Source organism: Nipponia nippon, unplaced genomic scaffold, assembly GCF_047370975.1.
Source record: "Nipponia nippon isolate SJK-2023a ecotype South Korea unplaced genomic scaffold, ASM4737097v1 scaffold_10, whole genome shotgun sequence".
NCBI classification, from domain to species: Eukaryota; Metazoa; Chordata; class Aves; order Pelecaniformes; family Threskiornithidae; genus Nipponia; species Nipponia nippon.
The window spans coordinates 38,356,995-38,383,034 of record NW_028262291.1 but is presented as its reverse complement, the minus strand read 5'-3'; the positions used below and the strand labels follow the sequence as shown (position 1 = coordinate 38,383,034).

Genomic DNA, 26,040 nt, shown 5'->3' with positions numbered 1-26,040 from the left:
CATATGAAAAATTATATTATACATTATATTTTATATAATGTAATAATGGGATTATTACATTAAAACTGAATACATCTGGAAACACACTATAAGAAGAGAAAGAGAGTAAGGCGTTGCTACTTTTTAATCATATTCTACATATATGCAAGCATATCACTATTTTGCACAATCCTTGCTGCTCATATCCATTTCCATAAACTGTGAATTACAAACCCCAAAATATCTATGGAAAGAATTTTTCCATCAGTCACACAATCAGTGGCTTCCTTCAGTTCCCTCCTCATGCCCACATGCTCAGGGGTAAACTCCTGATCACAGCCGTGAATGTGGTGCCAGTTGTATGCCTGCCATTCCTGACCTGTCAGTCAGAGCCAGTCAGTCAGGAATCCACTGGGTCTGACTTAGCATGCCCTTTGCATACTTGCTTAACATTTTAAGCTCCAATTAGTTGCAATTTATGTCCAGTATCACCCTATTAGTTCACACTAATACCTGAGATGACCTTTCTGACCAGCTGAATCTTTCAAATTAGCAAGCAAGAACTAGCAAGAAAAGTACAATGGTTCTGAACAACAATACACAAACGTCGTTGGCAAATGTCATTTAAGTTTGAATAAATAAATTTGTGCAGGTCAGAAATCTGGAAAGGTTCCCATGTTTTCAAAACATACAAAATGACTCCCTGGTGTGAACTTCAGAGTGATTCCCTGCTCTGGAAACCTTCTTCAAAACAGTGGAAGCTGTTGGCTTTGCCCTAACATAGTCACAGGTTAATTTGTATTGTCCTGTGAAAAGGCCTATTTGTAGCAGTATTTCAGTAATTCTGTGTGCAGTGTGAGAATAAGTATTTCATATTTATGTTTAAGTTTTCATATTTATGTTAGAATTTCATTTTTATGTTTGTTTGAAATGTTTAAATTTATGTTTAAATTGTAAAAAAGGTTTAAAATTTCATATTCATGTTTAAATTTCATGTATATTTAGCAACTCCATCCACCCTCTCTGTCCAAAAGCAAAAATATCTAGAAATATTTGAATATTTCAATTGCAAGCCAATGGTAGGCAATTAGAATGGTAACTCAGTAAAATGTCTTCTAATGATAAGTAAATTAAAGACAGATACCAGGTACATCTTCATATATTCAAAGAGTAAATTCCATTCTGCTTAACTGCAGATCACATCTAACGGCCAGTGTTAATGCCTTTCTAGAAAATAAGAGAAAATAAGGTGGGAGACACAGCAAAATTTTCCCAGCAACTGTGTAAACTGCCTGTTATTATTATCTGGGTTTTTTTAATTAGCATTTGAGTATAAAATTAGCATGAAATCTAATCTTTTCAAACACCTGTAATGGCTCTCAGCTGAGCACATGCCTAACTAACCACATGCACAGCTAGATAAATGATTTAATTGATTTCCTAAATCAAGTTTAGGTGAAATCCAGTCTGTACATAGTTCACACTATGACACTGACTGGTTCCATTATTTTAATGAAAACGTCCCAGGTCATTCTGTACACCTTTTAGATATTACTTTTTAAAAAAATCAAAAGAGCACAGTTATAAAAAGTCATGGTGAGGAACACAAAAGACCATGGAAAGTACGCAATTTATGATTGCAGTATCTGGGTCAAATAGCAACAAAGAATAGCAAGAATTGCCTAAGACATATGTATGATGATGTGAAAGTAATCGTGATTATAACAATTGTACAATTATACAGCAGACGTTTTATTCTTGTTTATTAGTACAATAAGGGCTTCACTTTTTTATCTCTGGCTTTGAAGAGATGCGGAAAGATGAGTAAACTGTCAGTTTGAATTAATGTTTTGTCATAAATATTTATAGCCCACAGAAAACAATTGTGTGCCTCTTTAGGGTTGAGCTAATTAGTTATAAATTGGATTCTAAATGTATTAACATAATTCTTTTATAGAAGCTTTGGCTTTCAATAAATTAATATTAAAATACTTAGGTTATAATAAATGCAACACAAGAAACATTTCTAAACCCAGTGAGTGACTATGAGAGGTTTCCTTCCACTTGTTCCACTTACTGGGCCTACCCTCAAGGCTATTTCTTTGTAAGCCTTGATATATGATGCTTCTTTTGTTTCAAGTTTCAAAATTAAAACTATAAAGTATAAATTCTTACTAATAGAAAACCATAACCTAACACGCCTACATCACTTAGAAGGACATGCATGCAGTGAAGGCATTGATAGGTTTGATGGGAGTTTCCAAATCCCAGAGTGTTTAGTCTCTTTTTTTTGACCAAAGAATACTTATAATAAAACAAAAGACAATCATTTGTAGGTTGCAAGTCCCAGATCTTGTTTATTTATAAAGCAATAAATATTAGAAGCACAAATAAATTGCACGGGTGTGTAAACAAACTGTACAATGACTGAAGAGTTCAGGAAGGGTTGCCAGAAGACTCCAAGAAGCATATTGTCGTCATCCTGAGTGGGAAGTAAATTGAGGGAAAAAGTGCTTAGAAGCACTTGCGGTGGACAATGGATGGACCAGCTTCATCATACTCCTGTTTACTGATCCACATTTGCTGGAAGGTGGACAGAGATGCTAGAATGGAGCCACCAATCCAGACAGAGTACTTGCGCTCAGGTGGGGCAATGATCTAGGATAAAGAAAAACAACAAAATCCTCATTTAGCAGTTACATTTCTGAACAACCAACCCACATCACCAATGTAACAAACCACTAGATATTTCCTTAAGTAAATAAATAACTTTTCTATAATAACAGTATGGATCTTCAGCAGCTGGTACAATACATGTAATATTCCTTAAGACAATCTATAACCATATTTTCCTCTTTTCTAACACTTGCTTCTAATCAATATAATTATGCTGATTAAATGGAGTTTCTTCTCATTTGTCCATCAGCTGTTGATCTCACTTTTGAGTTGTTCCTGTATCCCAGTTTAATGATGTGGACATTTTCCCCATCCTTACCCACATTTTAAAGTACAGAGTCAAATTCCTCACCTTGATCTTCATAGTGCTAGGAGCAAGTGCAGTGATTTCTTTCTGCATGCGATCAGCAATGCCAGGGTACATTGTCGTTCCACCTGAGAGGACGTTGTTAGCATACAGGTCCTTACGAATATCAATATCACATTTCATGATACTGTTGTAGGTAGTTTCGTGAATACCAGCAGATTCCATACCTCGAGAAGAAATAAGATAGTAGATCAGTAAATTATATAGGAGGTTTTCATGAGAAGAACTCTCAGCATTTTTCCTCATCATTAACATGAACTTCTATGACATTTTTGTGGTATAATTACTTACTGATTATTAAATGTTATAGAAAAACATAGAAAAATAGAATGACAGAACTAGCTAAGAAAATGAAAATTATTTGTTAGAAAGGGTAAGAATCATAATGCATGTGCAAAGAAAAGATACTCAAAATATACAGTATGAGAAGAAGCAGACACACAAGATAAACTCATTTAGCATATGGCAATGGGAGAAAGTTATACAGAACAGAAAACATGAGTATCAGATTACATCAAAGTCTCACAAAAAGCACTAGTTGAATATAGAAAAGACAGCAATAAAGACAATGAAAGCAGTTGAGTTAGAACTAAAGAAGACAATGGTAACTTCATTTCTTTTTCAGCCTACTCAAAATACAGTCTATACTATTTACAAACATCAAGGCAAGACATAACCAAGACATGGACCAAGATATTAGTACTCGGTGGTAAGGAAAAAGAAACCAGAAGCAAGTGTTTGTAGGTTGCATTCCAGTTTATTAATTTTAACAGGTGCTTCCTGTAAGGGCTGACACTAGATCCACAGCAAGATGTCAGCTGATGAACAACTGCATTTATTACTCAGGACTTACAGTATAAGCATTTGCTATATCCGTCAGCTGCACTCACAAACAGCAAAGCTTACCATCTTGACCATGGCAATGTTTAATTAGAGTGCATAGAAATATACACACACTTTCATTCAATTTTTTTCCCCTCCCAGACACTTCTTCATGGAGTCAGATACTGGTTTAAGTGTAATACAGCAATGAAAGCTATTCTTGCCACCAGTGACATAGAATCATAGAATATCTCAAGCTGGAAGGGACCCATAAGGATCATCGAGTCCAACTCCCTAATAATGATATTCTAACTGTACATTTTATCACTAAAAAACTGTGACCCTAAAACCTGATCTAAAACTTGCAACAAAAGTCCAGAGCTCAGCTAATTACCAGTTGAGCTCACATCAAGCACAGCTTACAGGGACCAGAGGATCTAACTCATTATTTATTTACATTTGATTTCATGCCAAATTTAGATAAGCAGGAAGAAGAGTGGGACACCTTCTCGATCTTCTGATTCATTCATACCTCCTACAGAAAGGAGAATTTCCTGGGAACACTTACCAATAAAGGATGGCTGGAATAAGGTTTCAGGGCAGCGGAAACGTTCATTACCGATTGTGATTACTTGACCATCAGGCAATTCATAGCTCTTTTCCAGAGAGGAGGAAGAGGCAGCAGTGGCCATTTCATTCTCAAAGTCCAGTGCAACATAGCACAATTTCTCTTTGATATCACGAACAATCTCACGTTCAGCTGCAGATATATAGGAATCAAGTCAAGGTTTGGAGAAGCAAAATACTAGAGGAAAAAGAGAGACAACTCTTGCCAAGAGAGACATGAGGATTCTCATGCGAGGGCAAAGCTGAAGGACTGACCTGTTGTCACAAAGGAATAGCCACGCTCCGTGAGGATCTTCATGAGGTAGTCAGTCAGATCCCTGCCAGCCAGATCCAGACGCATGATAGCATGAGGCAAAGCATAACCTTCATAAATAGGTACATTGTGGGTGACACCATCACCAGAGTCCAGAACAATACCTGGGAGAGAAATGTCAGAGAGCGGTTGGAATCACCTAGCAAATGCTTAGAGCCCCTAGGCACAGAAAGCAGCAACAAACACAACAAAATATAGGATTTTTCAGGCACTATGAAGTAGCATCATTCTATTTTAGCCATAAAGATCTTGCCCATTCCTTCTGCCTTTGCTTGCCTGGACATTCCTGTTTGGTGTGAACTTTCCCATAAAACAGTTATCCCAAACATATTTTAAGCTAATCCATACGAACAGCCTTCCACTGCTACTACACTGAGCAGTAAGTATATTTGCAATAAAGATTGTCTTGGTCCAATAATGGGCATATTTTGGGCCCAGTTTAAAACTGCTGCAATACTTGTGTAACTGCAGTATCTTCACAGGAACGTCTCCTCGTTTGTGTCATGACAAGCGGCAGGAGAGTCAGTTCCACCGTGCCTCTCTGAAAGCAATGCAGACAGGTCCACATTGTTCTGCCCACAGACTATTTTGTACTGGATTTTCTGCTACTGTTATCATCAGCTGCTATAAACTAAAAATACCTAGTTTTCTGTAAATTTGAATGAGTTATGGGGTTTTTTTCCTATTTGGAGTGAGAAGGAAGGAGGGCTCCTGGAAGGGAAAATCTAAATAGTGTTTATTTTTTATTTTACCTGTTGTACGACCAGAGGCATACAGGGACAGGACAGCCTGGATCGCCACATACATAGCAGGTACATTGAAGGTCTCAAACATTATCTGGGTCATCTTTTCACGATTAGCTTTAGGGTTCAAGGGGGCTTCTGTGAGCAAGGTAGGGTGTTCCTCAGGGGCCACACGGAGCTCATTGTAGAAAGTGTGGTGCCAGATCTTTTCCATATCATCCCAGTTGGTGATGATGCCATGTTCAATGGGATATTTCAAAGTAAGGATACCTCTTTTGCTCTGAGCTTCATCACCCACATAGGAATCTTTTTGACCCATACCAACCATAACACCCTAAGAGAAGAAAATACAGAGAAGCATTATTTGAAGAAGACTACATCACAGAGCCCAAACAATTACATCACAGACAACTATGCTATTTTCAAGAAAGGTACAAGCAGTCACACCACTGAAAGGTTGTTCAGGAAAATAAATGAGCATTATTAAAATATTTAGTCAACAGAATTTGAAGTTTTCTCATCAAATCCTTTTTCCTTTAATCTGATGAAAGGATTTTTTTCCCATTTTTTAATGCACCTCTTATTTTCAATTACTTGTTTCTGGTCCAAAGTTTGACTGAAAGTAAACTGCACAATATCATGAGCAGGAAAAGATATAGAAAGACATACAAAGAGAGTTTATAAACAAGAAGATACAGAGGGAAATGAGCCGTCTAGTGAAGGAAGATACTCCGTATTACCATGGAGCCTCAGCAGTAATTTATTCACAATAACAAAACACATATTGCAAATGTTTTAGCTAAAAAAAAAAAAAGCATTACAAACTTTTTATCAAGGAAATTGTAGGAGAAAAAGTATTGTATTTTCTATATGCTGATTTAACTGTGACACAAGAGAAGGAGAATGAAACGGGAACAGAGAAGGAGGCTTAGAGAGCAGTGAGAAGGTAAGGTCAGAGACAGACAAAAGAAACAGAGGAAATGGAAAGACGGTGTTTGGTACGTGAAACATTGGACAGGATGGGTGGGAAGGGCCTTAAACAAACTGCATCGTGCACAAATTCAGCCAATGGAGATGCCTTTGAGCGAGCACCAACAGCAGGTCTGGCCTAGGGGATGGAGTGGGCAGCAGCTTTGTAGGAAGCTGGGTTTGGGCTCATTAGGAGAGAGAACAGGGAGAGAGTCAAGAAGAAAGTTGGTGAGTTAGAAATAGCTGGGGGAAAGGGAGACAGTGATAGAAAGGAGATAAGGGACAGCCAGACAGGGGAGTTGAGTGCAGGGCTGGAGAGAACTGGGAAGGCGCAGCTAGTACCACCGCAAGAAGTGAGCCGAGGGAAGGGCAGGGTATTCGGGGCGGGACAGAAGAACTAAGGAGGGAAGGGGCGAGTGGAGGCGACTGCTGGAGAGAGGGGGAAGGCTCGGTGCTGCCCCCGTCCTGCCCCCCGTATTTACCTGGTGCCTCGGGCGTCCGACGATGGACGGGAAAACGGCCCTGGGGGCGTCATCTCCGGCAAAGCCCGCCTTGACCAGCCCCGAGCCGTTGTCGCACACCAGTGCGGTGGTCTCCTCGTCGTCACACATCTTCGGAGGGAGGCACGGACCTGAAAAACAGCGCGGCGGCGCGTCCAGACCCACGCGGCGAGCGCGGCGCTGCCGCCGGGCCCCGCCGAGCCCCCGGGCGGCCCCTCCGCGCCCTCCCGCCCGCCATCCCGGAGGGCACGGGCGGCGGCACGGCGGAGGCACACCGGCAGCTGTCGGCGGGAGCGGGAAATCTGACTCGTCCCGGGAGGATGCTGGGTGGCTCAGCCACGCTCGTGGGCAGGGCTTTAAATAGGATCCGTCAGCCGCTTGCTTTTCCGCGCTTCAAAAGGCGCCCCGGCTTTCAGGACGCTCATTAATTAGGGCATCATTAGCGGTACCCTCCGGCCGCAGATTGAAACGGGAGGGAAAGCGTTTGAAATGGGAAAGACCGGCCCTGCCCAGAGCGCTCCACCGGCGGCGGGGCGTCGCGCCCCGTCGGGCCGCGGCGGCTGGCGCTGCGCGGGGGGCGGTGGGGACGGGACGGTGTCCCCGGCAGAAATAACGCCGACCCGCGAGGTGCGCAGGCAGAGCAGCGGCTGCACCTGCGCGACCGGCATCCACCGCTGCCTCCCATCCAGCCCTGCCCTGCCCTGCCCTGCCCTGCCATCCCGTCCCGCCCCGTCCCGTCCCGTCCCGTCCCGGCCCCGCGGCGCTGCGGGCGCCGCCGCGCTACTCACCAGACCAGCACCGGCGGCGGGGGGGCTGCGGAGGAGAGCCTGGGTGCCGGCTCGGCGGAGACGCCCCAATTTATACCCCCCCGAGGGGCAGCGTCGGCCAGGGCCGCCGCGGGACGGGGCAGCCACCTTCTCCTTATTTGGTCGGCTCCGCGCCATTGAGCAGCCGCGCAGCCATGAATGGAGCCCGGCCAGCCCCGGCGCAGCCCGGCCGCCCGGCCCATGTAAGGCAGGCGCGGGGCAGCGCGCCCCCGGCCCGCCGCATGGCCAAATAGGGAGCCCCGCGCAGCCCCTCGGGGGCCAGCGCCTCCAGGGAGCGGGGTGGGAAGGTGCCTTCCCGGGCCGCCTCCCCGGGGCGAGCTCGGAGCCCGGCTCGGCTGCGGCCGCCGCCGGCGCCCCGAGGTGTCAACACCCGCCGGGTGCCGGCCCAGGTGGGCCCAGAAACGGGAGATGCGCGGGCCTGGCGGAGGGTGCGGGGAAAGCCGCACGCGTGTTTTCTCCCCCGGCTTTTCATTTTTCCACTGAAAAGAAGCCACTCGAGCTCCTATTTAATCGACGACCCACGAGGTTACTTTGGTGCCAACAACTGAGGCTCTTCTACTGCACGGAGGCAGCATCCGCTGCCTGTATTGCCTTAGGAAGGAGCAGTGCACACTCCATTGCTTTTAAATTTTGATGAGCACATGCAGCAAAAATCGTGCTTCTCTCTGCTTTTGGCTGACATCTATAGCACAAAATGGGTTCTGCTCATTTACATTAATACGCAGATACTTAAAGTCCTAATTTTTGTTCTTTTAATGCATACTGGATCAGTAACACATAGTGATATGTATAGGGCGGAAGATGAGAGATGGGAATAGCTTGGACAAAAACCAGCTATGGTATTAATGTAATGTGACAGTTGTTTTCCTGCTTAGTTGTTGAAACATCCACATTGATAATTTGTTCCAGCGGTGGAACCTCAAAAATCCACGTATCTTCAGGATTACCTTTTTTTTTTTTTTTTTTTAGTTAAAAATAGAAAGACTGGAGAGGCATCCCTTGAGTGGGTTTGGCCTGGTATGTGAAGGCAGAGATTGTCAACGTTTGTCCCAGAGGAACTGCATTATAATGCAGAGTACAGTGTCCTTCGGGAGCTCAGCTTATAAACTGCCCAATGTCCGCCTATGTAAGACACAACAGGGGAAAAAAAGAATTGAGGTTTGGGACAGAAGGGAAGGGTGGGATGTCAAGGTCAAGAGGGGAACGCTCGATAAACTGGATCAACTGCTTAAACACAGGTCCAGTTTATTAGATGCTATACAAGGGCTGACAGCCGTCACGTGGTTATACACACCTTAAATGAGGTGGAAGGAAAGAGCTTGTGAATACAACCCAACCTGCAATCTGGGGGCTTTGCGGGGGTGTTGGTGTAAGGGCTATCTTTGCACTGTGGTTTGGCTCTGACAAAGGGTGTGAGAACTGGAAATTGCCAACTACTCATTTCTAAACTGTATCCAAAGGGGGCGTCCGAGACGCTTAGACTTTAATTTCTTCTGAAATCCGAGATAGTGGAATCAGTTTCCTCGTTTCTAGCACAATTAATGAGGTGGTTAGCTCCACCCCAGCCCCAGTGTATCTTGGGGTTGTGCCCAATTATGAGCACAACTCTGAAGCAGATGTAGCAACAAACTTCTTGGCCATTGATAGCTCCTGCTTTTCTTTAAATGCCTTGAGGAGAGACAACCTGTTTCAGGTGAGACACTATTTGTGTATAAGGGTGTGTGTATGTATATTTCATATACGTGTATATATAAATATATATGCACATATAAATTATATATGCCTATATGTATCTGTGTATATATACATATGTATATATTACTTTTTTTTCTTAGCTACCTAAGAAAGGAAGGTGTAGGATTGTGAAATACAGTGACCTCAAAAGGTCAAAGCAGGGAAAGACTGTGCTTCAGTGCCTCTGCTCTGGACAAACTTTGGCTCTTAGTTTTCCTGGTATTGAGTAAAAATCAATCAAAATCAATACTGGTGGGATAAGGACCCCAAGAGAGTACATATTTCTCTAAATTGATTAGGCACAGGTAACAGAGAGAGTTGAAAATATTTTGGTGATAGCGATGCCTATTTATATAAGAATTCATATACATGCAAGGTTTTATAGGCATATACGCCCTGGCACAGAGTACCATTTCAAAGAAAAAACGTGCTGCTTTCAATTTTAAAAAGTCAGCATATTTTACTCCATGGTAAGTTGCCATATATAATTTCAATCTGCGTCTTTTTTTCCCTAGCGCATCTTTTCTACAGAAACCATACAATGTGAGGGATTGGCCAGCTTCTCTGGCACTAGAGATTAGTTTACAGTGTTATCTCAGCTGTTCCTCGGTTCAGAGGTGTTACAGTATTTACATAGAAGCCCGCTGCTGATAGCTGCATGGCATTCCTCCCCAATCAGCCCCTCCCTGTCACATCCTACATTCCCTTTGGCTAGAGAGAGAGACTCCACTGAAACTGAGACAGAGCCAGCTCTTGCTGCAAAATCTACACAAAACAGTCTGTATTTTCTTGTTTCCTTTATAACTAAATATTGGCTTTCTTTACCCTTTCCTTAAGTTTTAAATTCCTAATCCAGCAGGACTCACATCTAGCATGCTGATGCACTTGAGAGCTCATCAATGACCCACTCCCATATATTGCAAGGTCAAATGAAAAGGGCACCACAGAATGTACGTAAATCCAAAATCACATCTGCTTCCTCATAGCTATTTGAAAAGTACCCAGCTAAACGTATTCCTTTGGCCAAAATCATTCTGTTTTCTGCAATAAAGTGATGTTACAGCCTCAAATAAACCAAACAAGCAAACAAAGAAGCAAAAACCTACTGAAGTGTGTTATGCAATGTCATCTAGAGGAAAAATACTCTAGCATCTGACTGACCACGCTCCCCACATGCTGTGTACATTTCTCAGGACTTTTAGCTATTGGGAGTGACCCCAGAGACAAAGGAAACACTGGCAGAATGGAGTGTAGGGAGAGCAGACAGATCTGCAGTGGACATGAGCTGCACATACTCTAAACCAGCCTGAACAGATAGGAGCATGAAGCCTCAATGTGTACACAATATTAATGGGGTAGCAAAATAATATATACATATGACACATGCACATGGGCAAGACTGGATGTATTAGTCAACCAACAAGACACTGTTGTGACTGCAGCCAAAATCAGAACATGAGTTCTTACCTCTGCATGGTAAAAATGTGAATAAAAAAAAAAAATCACACTGTGATCTTATAATGCACAGAAATCCTCACAACTGCTATTCAGCTTTTGAATGAAAAAAAAATTTAGCTTAAAAATAAAGCCTCAATTCTTCAAAAACTTTAAAGCATAGAACACTTACTGCCACAGACTTCAGATTATTTACAGTAGTTAACATTGCAGTCAGAAATTAAAAATTTGTAGGATCAAGCCCTCTCTGTATTCTTTTTTTGTCTTTCAGATTATTCTTTCATTATCTGTGCATGTTCCAATAAAAACAATACACTTTTCATAATACACCAAACCATTACATGTACAGTACACCCTGACCTAGCAGGTCTTAGAGCAGATGACTTCTCACTTAAAATCTGCTATTTCTAAATCCAATGCATGTTGACATATAAAATCTGTCCTTGCACAGAGCCAAATGTTACCTCTCTTAAGCCTCAGGCCAGTGTAATCTTTGGAATAAATTTTACTTTTTCAAGAATAAGAAGCAAATGCCACTCTGACAGGTTGTCTTTTGTCCCATGACAGCTGTTTGGAACTATATGTGCTTTAGAAATACAAGAAGTATCGCAGCAGAGTCTTACTGATGGGCAGGAGTCCTGATGAGATGAGAATGCCAAACATACAATATATGACGAATATCACTGTCATGAATGAATCGCTGTCACGAAGGAGCCATATGTGGTTATCTACGTTTGCGTAGTTATGAAGATGTCTCTGTGTGTATACAGACATACAAAGAGAAGCCAGAAAAGACAATTCTGCAGTCACCACCAGCCTGAAGTTGTTCCCTATGAAAAGCTCTATTACACTTTTCCAATCAGATTTTGAACCTCCCAAGTGAGAAATCTTTCTCCTGTTCTGTTAGAGGAGAGTCTCCCAATTAAATAATCACGTTCTCATGCGAGCTTCTCCAGATAATTCATCAGGTATTTTCCTTTCTTAGTTATGTCTCATTCACCCTCGTAATAGCCCATGTTTCATACTTAATACATTCTCTGTCTTCTCAGCATTTAAACCTTTCACATAGTTGCAGGCTGTTATCATCTCTCTGCGTCTCTTTCTCTCACTCACTCGTGCACTGCTGCACATCTATAATTAACCTAAAACATCTTAAGTGTGCACTGAAATGGCAGAATAATGAGGTGGGCACAGGCAGTTAGAGATGCAGCTAAAAAATCTTGTTATGAAGCTGAGAGAATTAGGCACGAGCAACGTAAGTGGAGGAGAGTGGCAGTGAAATGATTTTGTGCTGTCAAGTCTCTGACCCTCCAGAATCATTACTTGCCACATGTCACTTACAAAGAAAGGCCAGGACTCACTCCCATTACAGCCCCTTTGCAACGGAAAGAGGGCTCAGAGAGTGCTGGCAGATCCTAAAAGCGCTGTGCCTGCACAGTAGGAATGTCTTGCTTCCAGAAGTGCTGTGCTTCTCTCACAAGCCAGAGCATGGCAGGCACGACAGCACAGGACACCAGCATTTCATACTGTGAAGACTGCAGGCTGCTCTGAAATAAAATGCAGCCTAGGGAAACTGCTACAATTTAGGCTCCTCAGGCTGTCTTATGCACTGAGGGACATGGAGTAGTTCAAGAGGACAGAAATATGTCCTGAACACTTCAGCTGTTGCCAACGTACCTAGATTGCCAGTCCTGTGCACTGTCTCTGAGAGATACCTGCCCTACTTTAGAAAGCTGATGGGCAGTAATTTTAACAGTATTTCTAAGTCTCATTTCAACCGTTGGATTTTTTTCCAGTTAGAAAACACATCTGACCTAAACACCAGAACAGATGGAACAAGAAAAAACCTTTGTGCATGTTTGTTCAGTATCACACAATCATCATTTGATACTTGATGAGTCTCTGGCTGCTAGTACCATATCAATAAATAACAATTCCAAAGGCAGTGGGTAATTGCTAGATGTACCAAAGATGGTTTGACAAGATCTTATGTTAGAAATATTTCCCAAAACCACCAATGCTTAAGTCTAAATTCTGCCCAGTTAAATGAAATTGTGATTATTTTTATTTAAATTATATTTCCTTCTTATATGTGACTGTAGAAAGCTCAGATTTGCAGAATGGTCACCCAGGAAGTGTAATGAAATTACATGAGACCTTAGCAGATGTTTCATTAGTATATATATTATGTAGATTAATACCTAGATACTGAAAAATGACAAAAGAGAACTGAGAGAGAAAGCAAGACGTAGACTTCCTCACCCTGATTTATGTCTCGCTTCACCTTCGGTCTCCTCCAAGCTCACTGTGCTCTTGTTTCTTTTCCATAGATTCTGCACCTGTCATGTTCTATAGAAAGTGATCAGGACTTCATAGCCTATATATGTATTGCTTTTCAAATTTAGCATCACAACTGCTACCAGACCAGTGCCATGAGCAGATGCAAATCTGCTACCAATGGTGATGTTTCTAGCACACGGCTGAAACCTTTCAATTTAGTCTAGTTCTCTACTGTGAGTCCTTCTGCAAGTTCTCGGAGTCACTACCACCTATGGTAATTCATGTCAAAGCCAGTTTCTAAGAACTGTTCAGAATGTTTCATACTAGGAATTGATCTCTTCCCTTCTTTGCTGTCTTGGATGTCCCGCCCTTCATCGAGTTCCCTATACTTTTTTTTATGTTTTTATCACTTTCCCACTATGCTCACTTTCCTTCTCTTGTCATTTCCATCTTTGTTTTCCTCACTACACGTCTGTGAGTTCTCCAGTATGCATAAATTGTTGTGTGCAGCCGCCTATATGCAAAATGAGCAGACACTGACTCTGTGAAGATAAAAGAGGATTCAATTTGCAAGGAAAAGTTTTCCAAAGAAACAAGAAACATACCCATTTTCTTCCCCAGCTAGCATACAGTTGTAGGAAGATGAAATCTAATATGTGTATCTTGTCTTTACGGACGTATCACATAGGCCAGTCTTCTTATTTATAACCCACCACATTACTTTGGTCTCACTGATCTGCATGAGCAGATTTGAAGTCCATTGCAATGAGTAGGGTTCAATAATCTGAAACAAAGGAACCTGAATCTACCAGCTGCTGCAAAGCACTGTGAGTTTTCAGATTGTTTCTCAGCTGCCTTTTATTTTTCAGAATCAGAGAGAGATGTCTCATAATTACAAGAAAAGCAACAATGAAGCAGCCTATTCTAATTGCATTCTAGCTAAGGAATTAACTTTTAATAAAGGAAACCACCAAATGCTGGCTTTTCTGTTAGCGTCTCTACATGCGTTCTCTTGTACTCTGTGTTAAAGCGGGAGGACCTGCGTTTCTTAACCTGTATAGACTAAGGAGAGAAGTATTGCTTTACAGATGAGAAACTAAGGTTCAGCAGGATGAAGTGACTTGACTGAAGTCACACTGGAAATTAGCAGTTTATGTAAGAATTGAATCCTCCTTCTGAAGACCGATTCCAGCTGTTGAGTAAGCAGCATGCCATTGTTCCCAAATATGAGTACAAAAGGCTCTCTGAATCTGTGTTGTACACAGACACAGTTTGCTTTGCCACAATTGATAGATATATCCTTCCCAAGAAATATCATTTTACAAGACCACTGGATTCTACTGCTGTTATTAGGAACACAAAGATATTTGATGAGTCTCATAAAAATGTGATGATTCCAACACACAATTTTTCAAAGTCGTAAGATGATTTAGATAAAAGCATCTCCATTATTAACAAAGGATGTAGCTGGACCATGATACATGGGGAAAACATTGCAGTAAGTGAATTCAAGAGCAGAACTAGAGGATGCTGAGACTGGCTCAGAACTTTCTGGCAAAATTATTTCTCCTGCTAAAAACCAGAGATTCTTCAAAATACATTTTACCCCAGAAGTTTTATGCTCCATTTTTCAAAGAAGGCTCTCAAGTCAGCTCATTTCATTTTCTTGTAGGTTAAAAAAAACCCACAAAACTACAGATTTATTTTGCAGAAGAGCACTATCTGAATTACGAACAAAATATTTTAATTGACAGAAATTAATTTTTTTCCAAATTTTTTTTCTGAGTATTTTCAAAATTTTTACGTCTTAGCCAAATTCAGTAGAAAAATATTTTTATCTCACTTTTTTCAGAAGATGGAAAAATTACCTCAAACATAACAGTTTATTAATCAAAGCTAAAACTTTGGTAGTCAAAATAAAGTTTCTCTGGAATCTTGCTGACCATTAGAATCCCTTGAAAACTAAGCAATTAGAAATTAAGCAATTAGCTAGAAGATTGCAGAAGCTTCCACAAAGCTACCTTACAAAGAGACTTTATGTAATATAAAAAACCTACTACGAGTGTAAGCTGATATATTCTGACTATATATCATGCTGCAAATGAAAATTTTATCCACTTTTTGCCATTTATTTCTCCTTATGTCCAGTTGGAATTGAGCAGAGAGAGAAATAAAGCATCATTCAAAAATCTAGACTTTCCAGTGAAGACAATAGGTATGTAATATGGGTTCAATTTTCTGGATTTTCAGTCAGCCACTGGACCATAAATTTTACTTTCATGGTGCATTCATAACATGAGTACTTTTTTTTTGTGCAGGTATGGCCTTGGTACATTTTTCACTAGCTTTTATGAAGAGTTAATTGCATAGTGTGTTTTATAAAGAATATCCAAACATTTCCAAAATCAATATCGTACCATGAGTTATCTTCAGTAATGTAGTCTTCATTTCAGTCCAGCATTCCCATAATATGTTCAGTGCGATTCAAAAGAATGCATACCAGACTGACATTTTTCATTTTAACAATAAAATATATGTGTAATACAATAACAGTACTGACAGATTTTTCAGATCTCAGAGAATGTTTACTAAGCTACTCCTATTACGTACATACAGGGTAAAAAAAAATACCACAGTGAAGCAATAGAGTTCAACTGAAATGAAAATAGCAAAACCGCCTTTTGAGCCATTTTAGAATGCTTGGTGATGGAAACAATTCCAGGGGACTAAATGGGGATTACTTCTAGGGTTTAATAATTTTCTAAATAGCATTCTAGAATGACAGTGTGGAATGTTTTCTACCAGTACTTATTTTGTCACTTATTTATTCAAAGTTCTAACTACAGAAAAAATAAATCAGGGTCTACCTATTTTTTCTTGTAAAAAGGCTGTGTTTTAGACAAGACTAAGCATTTACCAAGGCTTTATTAAGAAGTTCGTACTGTCTCTTCTGTACATATTCTGTAAATAATCACTGCATTTCAGACTTCACTTAACATGCTTCATTAATATCACAGAAAAATGTCGTAGGGGCATTTCTGAGTTACCTGTAGAACAGAATGCTTCATTTCCAATGCATTGGAATACTTTATTCTAGTTACTGTCATCCTTAACACAGGAAGACCTGTTATTGGCTCAGCCAACTTAGTAATTATGCTTGACACAAAGATGTTTAAAATTCAAATTTAAATTAGCATTTTGTATAAAGCTGTTCAACATGTCCTGCAGATAAATAAAGAGTTGTGGACAGCAGCAATGTACTCTTCCATTTAAAATACCTCTAAGGCATAGCTAAAGTTTCTGTTTATTGTCATTCTTCCTGTAAAGAATGGCCAGACAGAAAATGTCCTGAACTTGGGAACGATGATCCATCGCAGGTGGGGATTTTAACCATTACAAAAACCTGGAAAACCTCTGAAAAAGAGGGTTAAAATTGGAAAGCTAAATGCATATTTAAGGAACAGGTAATCTACCTAAAATCTCAGTGATTCAAGATCAGAGGAAGTACCAGATGGCATCAGTAAAATCTCATTGGCAGAAGTTCATCATTTAAGTCAACTGGGGAAAATGTTGCTGAAAATACAGTTTTAATCTGTTGCCTTAAGCATAGTAGATGTTTGGGGAAAAAAAAGGTCAGTTTGGTAGTTCATAAAGCAATTATTTTCCCATAAAATAGCTTCTAAAATAATACACAAAACATAACTAAAGGCAGTCACCACAAAGAAAATCTAGATGTTTTTCCTACTTTGCAAACCAGTATCAAAAATACCAGGCCACGTGGTTACCCTCAGAGGAATGACTCTCATGATAAGCAATTGTTTCCCAGTGCAAAATGTCTTGGATAGATCAAGGTATTGGATAGACATTTGACAAAGCTTGACATGCAGAAAAATTCAAATATAGCATATTGCCCTTCAAAATGAGAAAAAATGGCCCTAAGACAGGAACTCAGTAAAAATCAGTAAAAAAGAAAAGTTTCTTGATCAGTGAGGTTGCCAAGTCTCGAATCAGTCATACTCTACAGAGGACAGGGGCACACAGATGGGCTGGCCTTGACATTATCCTCCAGTAGCGATAGTGAGGACCAAGGTTTCTAAGGATTCAGACTATATTCAGGCTGACTGAGAGAGTAACGGAAAAAAAAGCAGATTAACTTTTTTAAACCACATGACATTTGAAGACTATATCTGTCATGGCCCTGAGGGCACTCACAACCCTGACTGCCCCTGCCTGCCCTACCCCAGGGCTCTCCCCACCCAGCCCATGGCTCAGGACCCCATGTCAGCCCTCTGGGGCCATTAGCCCCTGTCCCAGCAACGCTGCAGCAGGGCCGGTCTCCAGCTCTCCATGGGCTGAGGTCAGCCTGTCCTTCTCCCCGCAGCCGTGCCCAGCCATCTTGGGGCCATATCTGAGCCTGTTTCCCCTCATCAGCCCTGTTCCCGATCCCCATCTGAACCTTAACTTTTCAGCCCAGCCTTGTCACTATGGACCTGCTGGCCACCAGTGGATCTGAACCCTGTCCTGTAGATTGACTTCCTGGCTTGACCTCAGACCTGCCTCATCACCATGATTTTGCCTTATGATCTGGACTCTTGCTTGGACCTGGCCACCATCTCCAGGCCTGTCCTGCTTGCCTCACTTGGGCACTGTGGGACTGGGACCTGGCTGGTGGGACCCCTGCCCTGCTTTGCCCTGCCTGCTGTGTTATCCCTCCCAGGATCCCCCATCTGATGTTGAAAGACCACACCAAAAGCTTTGCTACTGATCTTGCTGGCTGCACCACGCATTCGTTGTTGCTCGCCATGTCACTGCTCAGCTTTTCTACCCAATATATTACTTGCCTCTGCTCTGCTCACCACCATTCGCAGAGGCTTTCCATAGACATTGGGTTAAAAAAAGAAAAGCAGATATCCAGGACACCTTCAGCCAAGTATAGCTAGTAGATTGCAGAGTCTTGTTTCATCTCTTGTTTTCTTTCCCTTTCCTTTTTCATACCCAGAGGCCCACATGAAACAGAATGAAGTAGAATTTAATCTGTTAAGCTTCAAAGGCATTATGGTGCTTAGGATGTTAACCTAAGAGCTGAAGAGAGCGTTAAATTTGTATCATCTCACATCCCAGCAGAGTACTCTGACCTCTAATCTGTAATAGAAGGGAGAAGGAATAGCCTCCTCTCTACCTTCACCTCCTTTTTCATGCCCAGGTGGCACTTAAAAAATAAGCCAACAAAAGAAACACTAAAGAATAAGTCCTGTTTAGATTCTCAGGAAGAAAAGATGCTGACAATTTCTACAAGGATTTCAGTTTCTGGCTCCTAAGTGAACAGGGTATCTATCTGCTAGCTTCTTCAGTTCAAGAACACTAACTCCAGAAAGGAAGGGTGTTTCAGCTACATTCCAGGATTTAGTACTTCCAATATATTAGCTCTAAATGTCTTAACGATTACTTTAGCTTTTTCTGGCACGTTCCAGTGCCTCAATCATCTCATATATTTTAGGTGGAACCTACACACCTATGTCAATTCTCTAGTTTCTTGTCTGAGTGACAGGCAACTAAGAATTAGGTACTGCAGCACCTCCAGCCTTCCTTGCATTTAGCACGCTATATATATTTTTTGAAAGCAGCAATTAAAATCCATGGTGCTTTCAAAATACACACCATTTCAAAGGCAAACACCTTCAATACAGAATCTCTTGTGAAATGTAAGTTGTGTCAAAGCTTTTGGAAACTGGAAAGAAATACTTTATCTTCTGAAAGATTCATCTGCACTGTTTCCTTTTTGTGTCATTGATGGTCAAGCTGGTTCCCAGAGAAGACCCTATGACAACGCAAGTAAAAGTTATCTCAATGGCTGCTGTAAGAATTAAACTGTTCCTAAAAATAGGAATTAACTACAGAAGTTCAGAAAGATTACTATATGTTTGAGAGAAAGTCCTAAGAAGAAAGCTTAAGGAGTTGATACAAACTGCACCGGAATTCCTAATAAACTCTCCTTGACTTTATAGGTTTTGGAGTAAGCCCAGAAAGTGCTGTCTATGTGTATTGCTTTCCTATCAAATTAAGGAGGACATAACAACTATTTATAGTTGGCCTAAATGCCAAGGATAAAGAAATATTTATTTGGTAGAATGATAACTAGCAAATTTACTCTGGCCATTAATTCTGAATCATTTTATACCCCACAAACTTGTTAATTTATGTTGTCATCTTCAAAAGATACTGCGGGAATTCAAATCCCAGCAGGAATCGGACAGTGATGTCCCCAGGGCTATTCATATTAAATTAAGTGATTGAAATATGATTTTGTCGATTGATTTCTATAGCACCAGGAAGCAGGTGAAATTCTATACAAGCATAAAATAAATTCAAGATTAAATAAATAATGGGATGAATGCTGAAAATATCATGTCTAAGCATATTCTGAAAATTAGATCAGTTGGGCTGGAAGCATATAAACTAAGTAAGCCTTTAAAGCTTGAGACATTAAGAGAAAAACCTAGAATATGCACTGTAATTACAGTCTTGTGCACGACCTGCTTCTATCCTAAAGTCAGTAGATTTCTAGCTCTAAACACAGGCCTTACAGTTTGGTATAACTAAGTTGTTCACATTTATTAGTGAATTTCAAACTCCCACAATTCCTGTGAGGTTTTTATACATAAGGCAATGAGGTACAGATTAGTTGACTTAATAATAAACAGGAAATTGTTGATTAATCTGAAAAAGAAAAATTAATCTTAGAAGTACCGCTGCAGTGTTTTAAGCATCAGTCCAGTAGTCCCCAGATTATCCACTTATCACCCCATTCCTACTGGTGTTTTGGGGCATGCAATTTTATAGATGACTATAGCAAGATCAAATGGTTGTCATAACGAAGAAACTGCTTTGCTCAGCCAGATTCTCCTAGCTGATCTGCTTGAAAACCATAGAAAGTTCTGCTGGTTTCAGCAAAGTTATACCCAGCTGAAGCCACAGAGGAGTGAGATTCTAAGTTCAATTATTAACAACAAGGAAATGAAATACTGAAGGGCTTACCTTTAGGAAAAATATGTCTGCAGTATTCAAATGAAAAGAAAGAGGACAATCTTGGAATTCAAATGAGTGCAGAAACACAAGTGGGTTGAAAATCACAACAACTTTACATAAATTCTTGGTTTGCCTCCTGCATCTGGAACTGCTATGAAAATGTAGTTGGATATCAAAATGTCACCACTGCTAAAGAAACTAATGTGATGTCATGTGCAGATTAATTACTTAACCTAGGAAAATGTCACGTGGGATAGGTCAACTCTAAAAGGAAAAGTAAAGGAAGAAAAGATCTTGATTCTACATAGTACCGTAGAAATGTGAGTCAGGGAAAAGAATGTTACAAAACGTAAATGTTGGGTGTGCAAGTAAAACTTCAATAAAGCTAAACTTGAGGTTATTGCTTTTGAATATTCATGAGTTTGAATGGTCTTTTATTTGTAATACATATTCATTTAAATGATCATATATAGCATATTTATACATCAGGCTCCATCAATTCTTATCTATTTGTCATACATCATTACTCTTACAGGAAATGAAAGAAAATGAACTTCAAAGTGTTACAAAAACACAGCTTTTTTAGTAATGATCTCTAGATTCATTGTGGGAGATTCTAGTTATTTTTTCTGTTCCTGTCATTAAAGGACATATAGAACGGTGGTTTCCAAGTGGGGTACATGGACCCCAGGGGGTGTGCAAGACAATCCATTGGGGCGCAGGAGGAAAACATTGTTTCTACCATTAATAAAGTAAGTTAAAAAATATTTTTAAATAGTGTTTATTTCATCTCTCATTCTCTTTTTAATTTCTATTTTTGTGTATGTTTTATAACATACAGAATGTGTTAGTACAGTAGTACCCATACATAATTTACACAATGAATATACATATATTGGGGGTGCATGCTCAAAAATTTTTTACTGGTAGGGGTGCGCAATCAAAAAAGTTTGGAGACCACCAGCCTAGGACACTTACTGCTGAAGGTCCATTCCCACAAGGAAATAATAAACAATAGGATGCAGTCCAAAAGCTCATCAAGGGTGGCTGAACAAGTAAACTTAATAACATAATGTTTAACAGACTGGGAACCAAACATAAGACACAACAGCCCCATAAGACTTACTCAGCACAAGGAATTCTACAACAGTTATGTCAGCACTTTATAAATATAGAAGAAAATTCAACGAAGTAAAGTAGATAAAGGGGAAGGTAGAAAACATAATGAAGGAAAATAAAATCAATTAATGAAATCCTAAATAAAAAGAGATCAAAAATCTCCCAGGAAAAAATAAGAGGATGAAAATTATGATGAAGTAAATAAAAATCAACAAAAATAGGAAAAAATAGAGGGAAGAGGTAAGGAGAGTAAAGATGGACAATTAGATAGGATTGAAAGAAAAGAGAGAAGAATAGAGGCTCTTCTGGCAACCATTCACATCTCTCTTGCTTGCTGGACTCCAAAATTCATTGCACTCCAAAAGGATTTGAGCAGTCACCTACTAATTTCTAATTTGAGAGAGATGGAGAGGGAAAAGCAACACAAAGAGATGCTCATAAAGACCACTCAGCATTCTAACTCCCAGTGACTCTCTCACAAATCCTTCTGGGACTCAGTGTCACAGACACAGCTTTGACACAACAGGTCCTCTGTGGTACCAATGAGATATGTGATAGAAGCAAAATGAAGAGGAAAAGAACTAATACTCCAGTACTCCCAGAATGTAGCTGCTAGGCTTAAGCGGTAACTTAAAAATGTACATTTCAGGCTCCATTTTACCCGCTAGTACAACTGCAGTTGGAAGTCACACAGTAACATTTATGATTGAGAAGCTAATCTAATTATAACATTGATTTCAGAAAGCTTATTTCTCTGCAGAAGAAACTGCTACCACAGACAGATATTTCAAAAGTAGCTTTCAACAAAAATCTGATTTTTCAGAAGTTTGTTTCAACTCTGTTTGAAACAACAGAGGGAGAAAAGTGAAAATATCCAAGTTATTCTGTTTGTGCTGAATAAGTCAAACAAAAAATATTCTTTTGTTCCAGCACTTAGAAAGCTCCCTACAGGGAGTCCATCACACGAACCACATACTAGTTTTAGGGTTTGAATTTGGGTTCATTTATTTCTCTCATTTCCCATATTCAGAGCACATACCGTGGTCAATCTAAATCTCATATTTCCACCTTCTATATTAACATGCATGTTAGATTAATGTTTAATGCCTAAGTTTTAGCTGTCTGCTCTGCCCTAGCAGAATTCACAGCTCCTGAGTTCAGTGTTAATACACAAGGGAAGCTAAATGTTTCAGAGAACAGAATCAGCATAAAAACCCCAGTGAAACACCTCAGTCAGCATTGTGTTTTCTCTGATTCTATCCTCTAAAATATTAAACTACTCCTATGTATCATCACTTAATTCAGCATAAGATGATGCTTGATGGTTGAGGCTAAATGAGGACAAAGGTCTTTCTGAAATGTCATTCGTCTCGAAAGCTTAGACGCTCTTTCTTACCAGTCTAGATTCACACCCTGAAACCACTTTCTAAGGGCTCAAGCCCCTTGCTATTCTCATTGAAAGAAACAAAAAATACTTCAGTTATGGCCAACTTTATTTTACAATGGCTTTTCAAGTGCAGTAGCCTACTGGCAAATAGCATATGTAATCCTCTTGTGTTCCTACTGTCGTAGAAATACATATCGCTGCCTCCCAGAACCAAGTTACAGGCAGTTCTAGGCAGGGGCTGTTACAAGAATAATTATAGCTAGATATACACAAGGTTGAATCTCTCACTATACCCTAATGATTAAGTGCTTACTCAAAAAGAGGAAATGAGAAATATTTTGGGGCTGCTTCTGTACCTGTTCTTTCCTTTCAGTACTTTACCAAGTAACTGTTGTATATAAATTCTGTAAACTGTCCTTGGAGCTGGTTCTCTAAGCTGTACGCTGGAGAAGGTGGACTAGCTGATTTCCTTAGGGATTTTGCTGTACCCTTCTTTACCACAGAGTTTCCCAAGGGTCCTGCTGAACAAGATGATACATTAATGTCCACATATGAGAAGCTCTGGAATAGATTTGGTGATATTAAAATCCAAAGCATCACACCCAGAGCACATCCTTGTAATACCCAGAATGATGCCAAGACCCTTACTGAAGAAAACATGGGCAGTCATTTAATTTCTATTTAATCAGTAGCTGTAAGAGGGCCATTCCTGACTGTGGGTACTTGACTTTGCAAGCATGATACACTTACACTGAACTGTCTTTGCACAAAGGTTTTGGGGAGGTTATAAAAAGAAAGCTGAAATTCAAAAGTGACATCATACGACATCATAATGCCATTCTCTTTCCCCAGCAAGGCTGGTGTTTTTACATTCACTGATATCACTGTCACAGGAGTAACAGGTTTCTACAACCATGTTGAAGGTAAGTATCATTCCTGGGTGTGTTATTTTCCTCTGTCTCTTCACCCCCACAACCTCATTCTTGCCTACTCACATTCAAGTCCAGCTCTTCAACATAATCTTGTCCGGCTTCGCTAGTCTCCCAGTTTCAATCCTCTTCCAGAAATCTATGACTCTGCTGAAAATAGTGCCCAACCCCAATTGCCCCATCTCTAAACCCAAACATTTTCATTCGTAGTCCCAGTTTCACTCTGTTTTACCTTCTACAGTTAAGAACCTTCTTCATTCACATTGGGAAGACTACTGCAGAGGGAAGAAATCTCCCTCTTCTGAGTTCTGATATCTGACCCCACCTCAGCCCACAGTTGCAAGGAAAATCACTGAGTTCCCTGTGCATGAACAAGCAAATACTGCATGCTTGCCTTTTCTACAGGAACATTGTGGACATAGCCCAGTTTTGTGCAACAGAAGAGCATGGCTGAATATTGGCAGAGAAAACAGACTCTTCAGAGATTTCAGCTGCTCAACACATACACATGGCTTTTCTAAGAGCTTATGAAGCAGTTGAACTTCATCAGATTTCCCTGAAAATAGCAAAAAAAGTCATCCATCACACTTACACTTCCCTCTGTCAGATTTCAAATGTGTAAATACTGGGGTGATTAGAACCTCTCAACAAAATGGCTCTACTTTTTTATTTTTTACACAATATATACCTACTTTTCCCCAGCTTTGCTTTCAAAAATGGCTAAGTAATTTTGGGCCAAACTTTCCAAAATATCCAACCTGAGGTATACTTTTTACATGAAAAATTTCTGACTAAATGGTTACAGTTTTGGCAAGATAGAGGAGGTCTCTTAAACTATCAAGTCCAACCTCCAGCTACCAGAGACCATGTCATGTTACCCCTTCCATGAAGTAATGAAAGTCCTACGCAAAAATAGTTAGGCGTTTGATCCCACTGGGTCAACTCTGTTCTAGTCTCTGACAGATGAACTGGTAGAAACTTGCTTTTATTTTTTAGCGAAAATACATTCTTTCAGTGACAAACTGGATGAAGTGATAAACAACTGAAAATGATCAACGAAGGCAAGTAAGTCTTCTCCGTCCTCAGTGAGTTCACTTGTATCATTGGGTATAACTCTGAACTTACTAGGCAGCCACTATAGACCTCTTTGAATGTTTTCTGATTTCCAGAGGGCAACTTCTTTCTTTTCTTGGTACATTGACACGGCATTGAAACACTGTTTCATCTAACCATGTGCCCTCTGGATCAATCAAACCTCTTTAAACTGCCTTCCAGACTTGCTAATTTCTAAAACATTTCTGGAAACACACAGGCAATTGTAGTTACTGTTACTTTGTCAGCTGGTCACTTTAAGCTACGTGATGTCTTTTAAAACAAGAAAAGAAGCTTGTAGAAAACCAATCTTATTTTTCATATAATTACTCACTATAATAAAAATATGAAATGACAGAACCAGCAAACACAGGTGTTAAAAAGCAAAATAAAAAATATTTTCTTTAGAGACCTATTAAAATTCTTGGAAATCCAAAGTATTAGAAGTGAATTGTTGGACAATCCTTAGTGTTCAATGGATCATAAAAATATAAAATTCGTCAAATAAAGGACAAAGTAGGAGGCATTTCAATGAGGGTATTTACAGATTGTTTATTGATTTAATATACTTGAAATCGTTGCAGTGAACCCATGTGAGCAAAGTTGTTCCATTGAAAAACTGCTCTTCACAGGAAATCAACACAAAAAGAGATGGTAACACACAAGATTTCTAATGTCTGTTGCAAAGGAACTAAACTAAACAGGCACTGAAATATATATATGAAAAAATACACACTGTAAAGACATCAGATCATAATTTCACTTTTCTTATTACTGAGCAATGTACACCGTAGATGAAAATATTCACAAAAATAAATTTCCAATTCAGAATCCACTCTTCTCAAGTATCTTAATCAGACCCAGTAAGTGAATTCCACCTCTTATGCAGTATTTTCAACTATTTAATTAGATTTTGGACACTGAGCTCAAAACCTGAGAGATGTGTAATTAGCTACCTTCTCCAAGTACACGCTATCATTACTCATTTTCAAAACAATAGCTGTAACTTTTATCATGTATCTTAGAAGACAAACCTCTGGATTGGTAAGCTTTCTTAGACACCCTCAAAAGAAATGTACACAGTTAAAAACATAAGAGAAGTTTGTTTAGAACTGAAAAATTAAGATTAACAGAGTAAATTATAAAATCCATCAGCATACAGTTGAATGCTTGTCCAACGCAGGGCTGTCTTCAT

At 40.0% G+C, this 26,040-nt stretch overlaps 1 protein-coding gene and 1 long non-coding RNA gene across 5 annotated transcripts; one reads left to right on the top strand and one right to left on the bottom strand.

Annotated features, from left to right (window-relative positions):
* Positions 1-2,308: 2,308 nt before the first annotated feature.
* ACTC1 (actin alpha cardiac muscle 1) lies at positions 2,309-7,942 on the bottom strand. Its single transcript, XM_087746643.1, has 7 exons — positions 7,785-7,942; positions 6,979-7,127; positions 5,537-5,861; positions 4,727-4,888; positions 4,413-4,604; positions 3,008-3,189; positions 2,309-2,637 (listed from the first exon to the last, which is right to left on the bottom strand). The coding sequence occupies exons 2-7, from the start codon at positions 7,105-7,107 to the stop codon at positions 2,494-2,496; spliced, it is 1,134 nt and encodes a 377-aa protein (XP_087602769.1). The 5' UTR covers positions 7,108-7,127; positions 7,785-7,942; the 3' UTR covers positions 2,309-2,493.
* Positions 7,943-9,379: 1,437 nt separating this feature from the next.
* Positions 9,380-25,676, top strand: LOC148057159 (uncharacterized). 4 transcript variants are annotated; one of them, XR_015702034.1, is made up of 6 exons: positions 9,400-9,516; positions 11,580-11,980; positions 15,441-15,507; positions 20,966-21,070; positions 23,677-23,747; positions 24,159-25,676. It is a non-coding gene; the product is annotated as an uncharacterized LOC148057159 (long non-coding RNA). The 4 variants fall into 4 exon arrangements; XR_015702033.1 differs by lacking the exon at positions 11,580-11,980 and having other exon boundaries at positions 9,406-9,516; XR_015702031.1 differs by lacking the exons at positions 11,580-11,980; positions 15,441-15,507 and having other exon boundaries at positions 9,380-9,516.
* Positions 25,677-26,040: the final 364 nt, after the last annotated feature.

Coding starts and splice junctions, on each gene's coding strand:
- ACTC1 (XM_087746643.1), bottom strand. CDS start 7,107: ATGTGTGACGACGAGGAGACCACCGCACTGGTGTGCGACAACGGCTCG. Junction 4,605..4,726: donor CTATTCCTTTGTGACAACAG/GTCAGTCCTTCA, acceptor ATATATCTGCAG/CTGAACGTGAGATTGTTCGT. Junction 2,638..3,007: donor CTAGCACTATGAAGATCAAG/GTGAGGAATTTG, acceptor TCTTTATCCTAG/ATCATTGCCCCACCTGAGCG.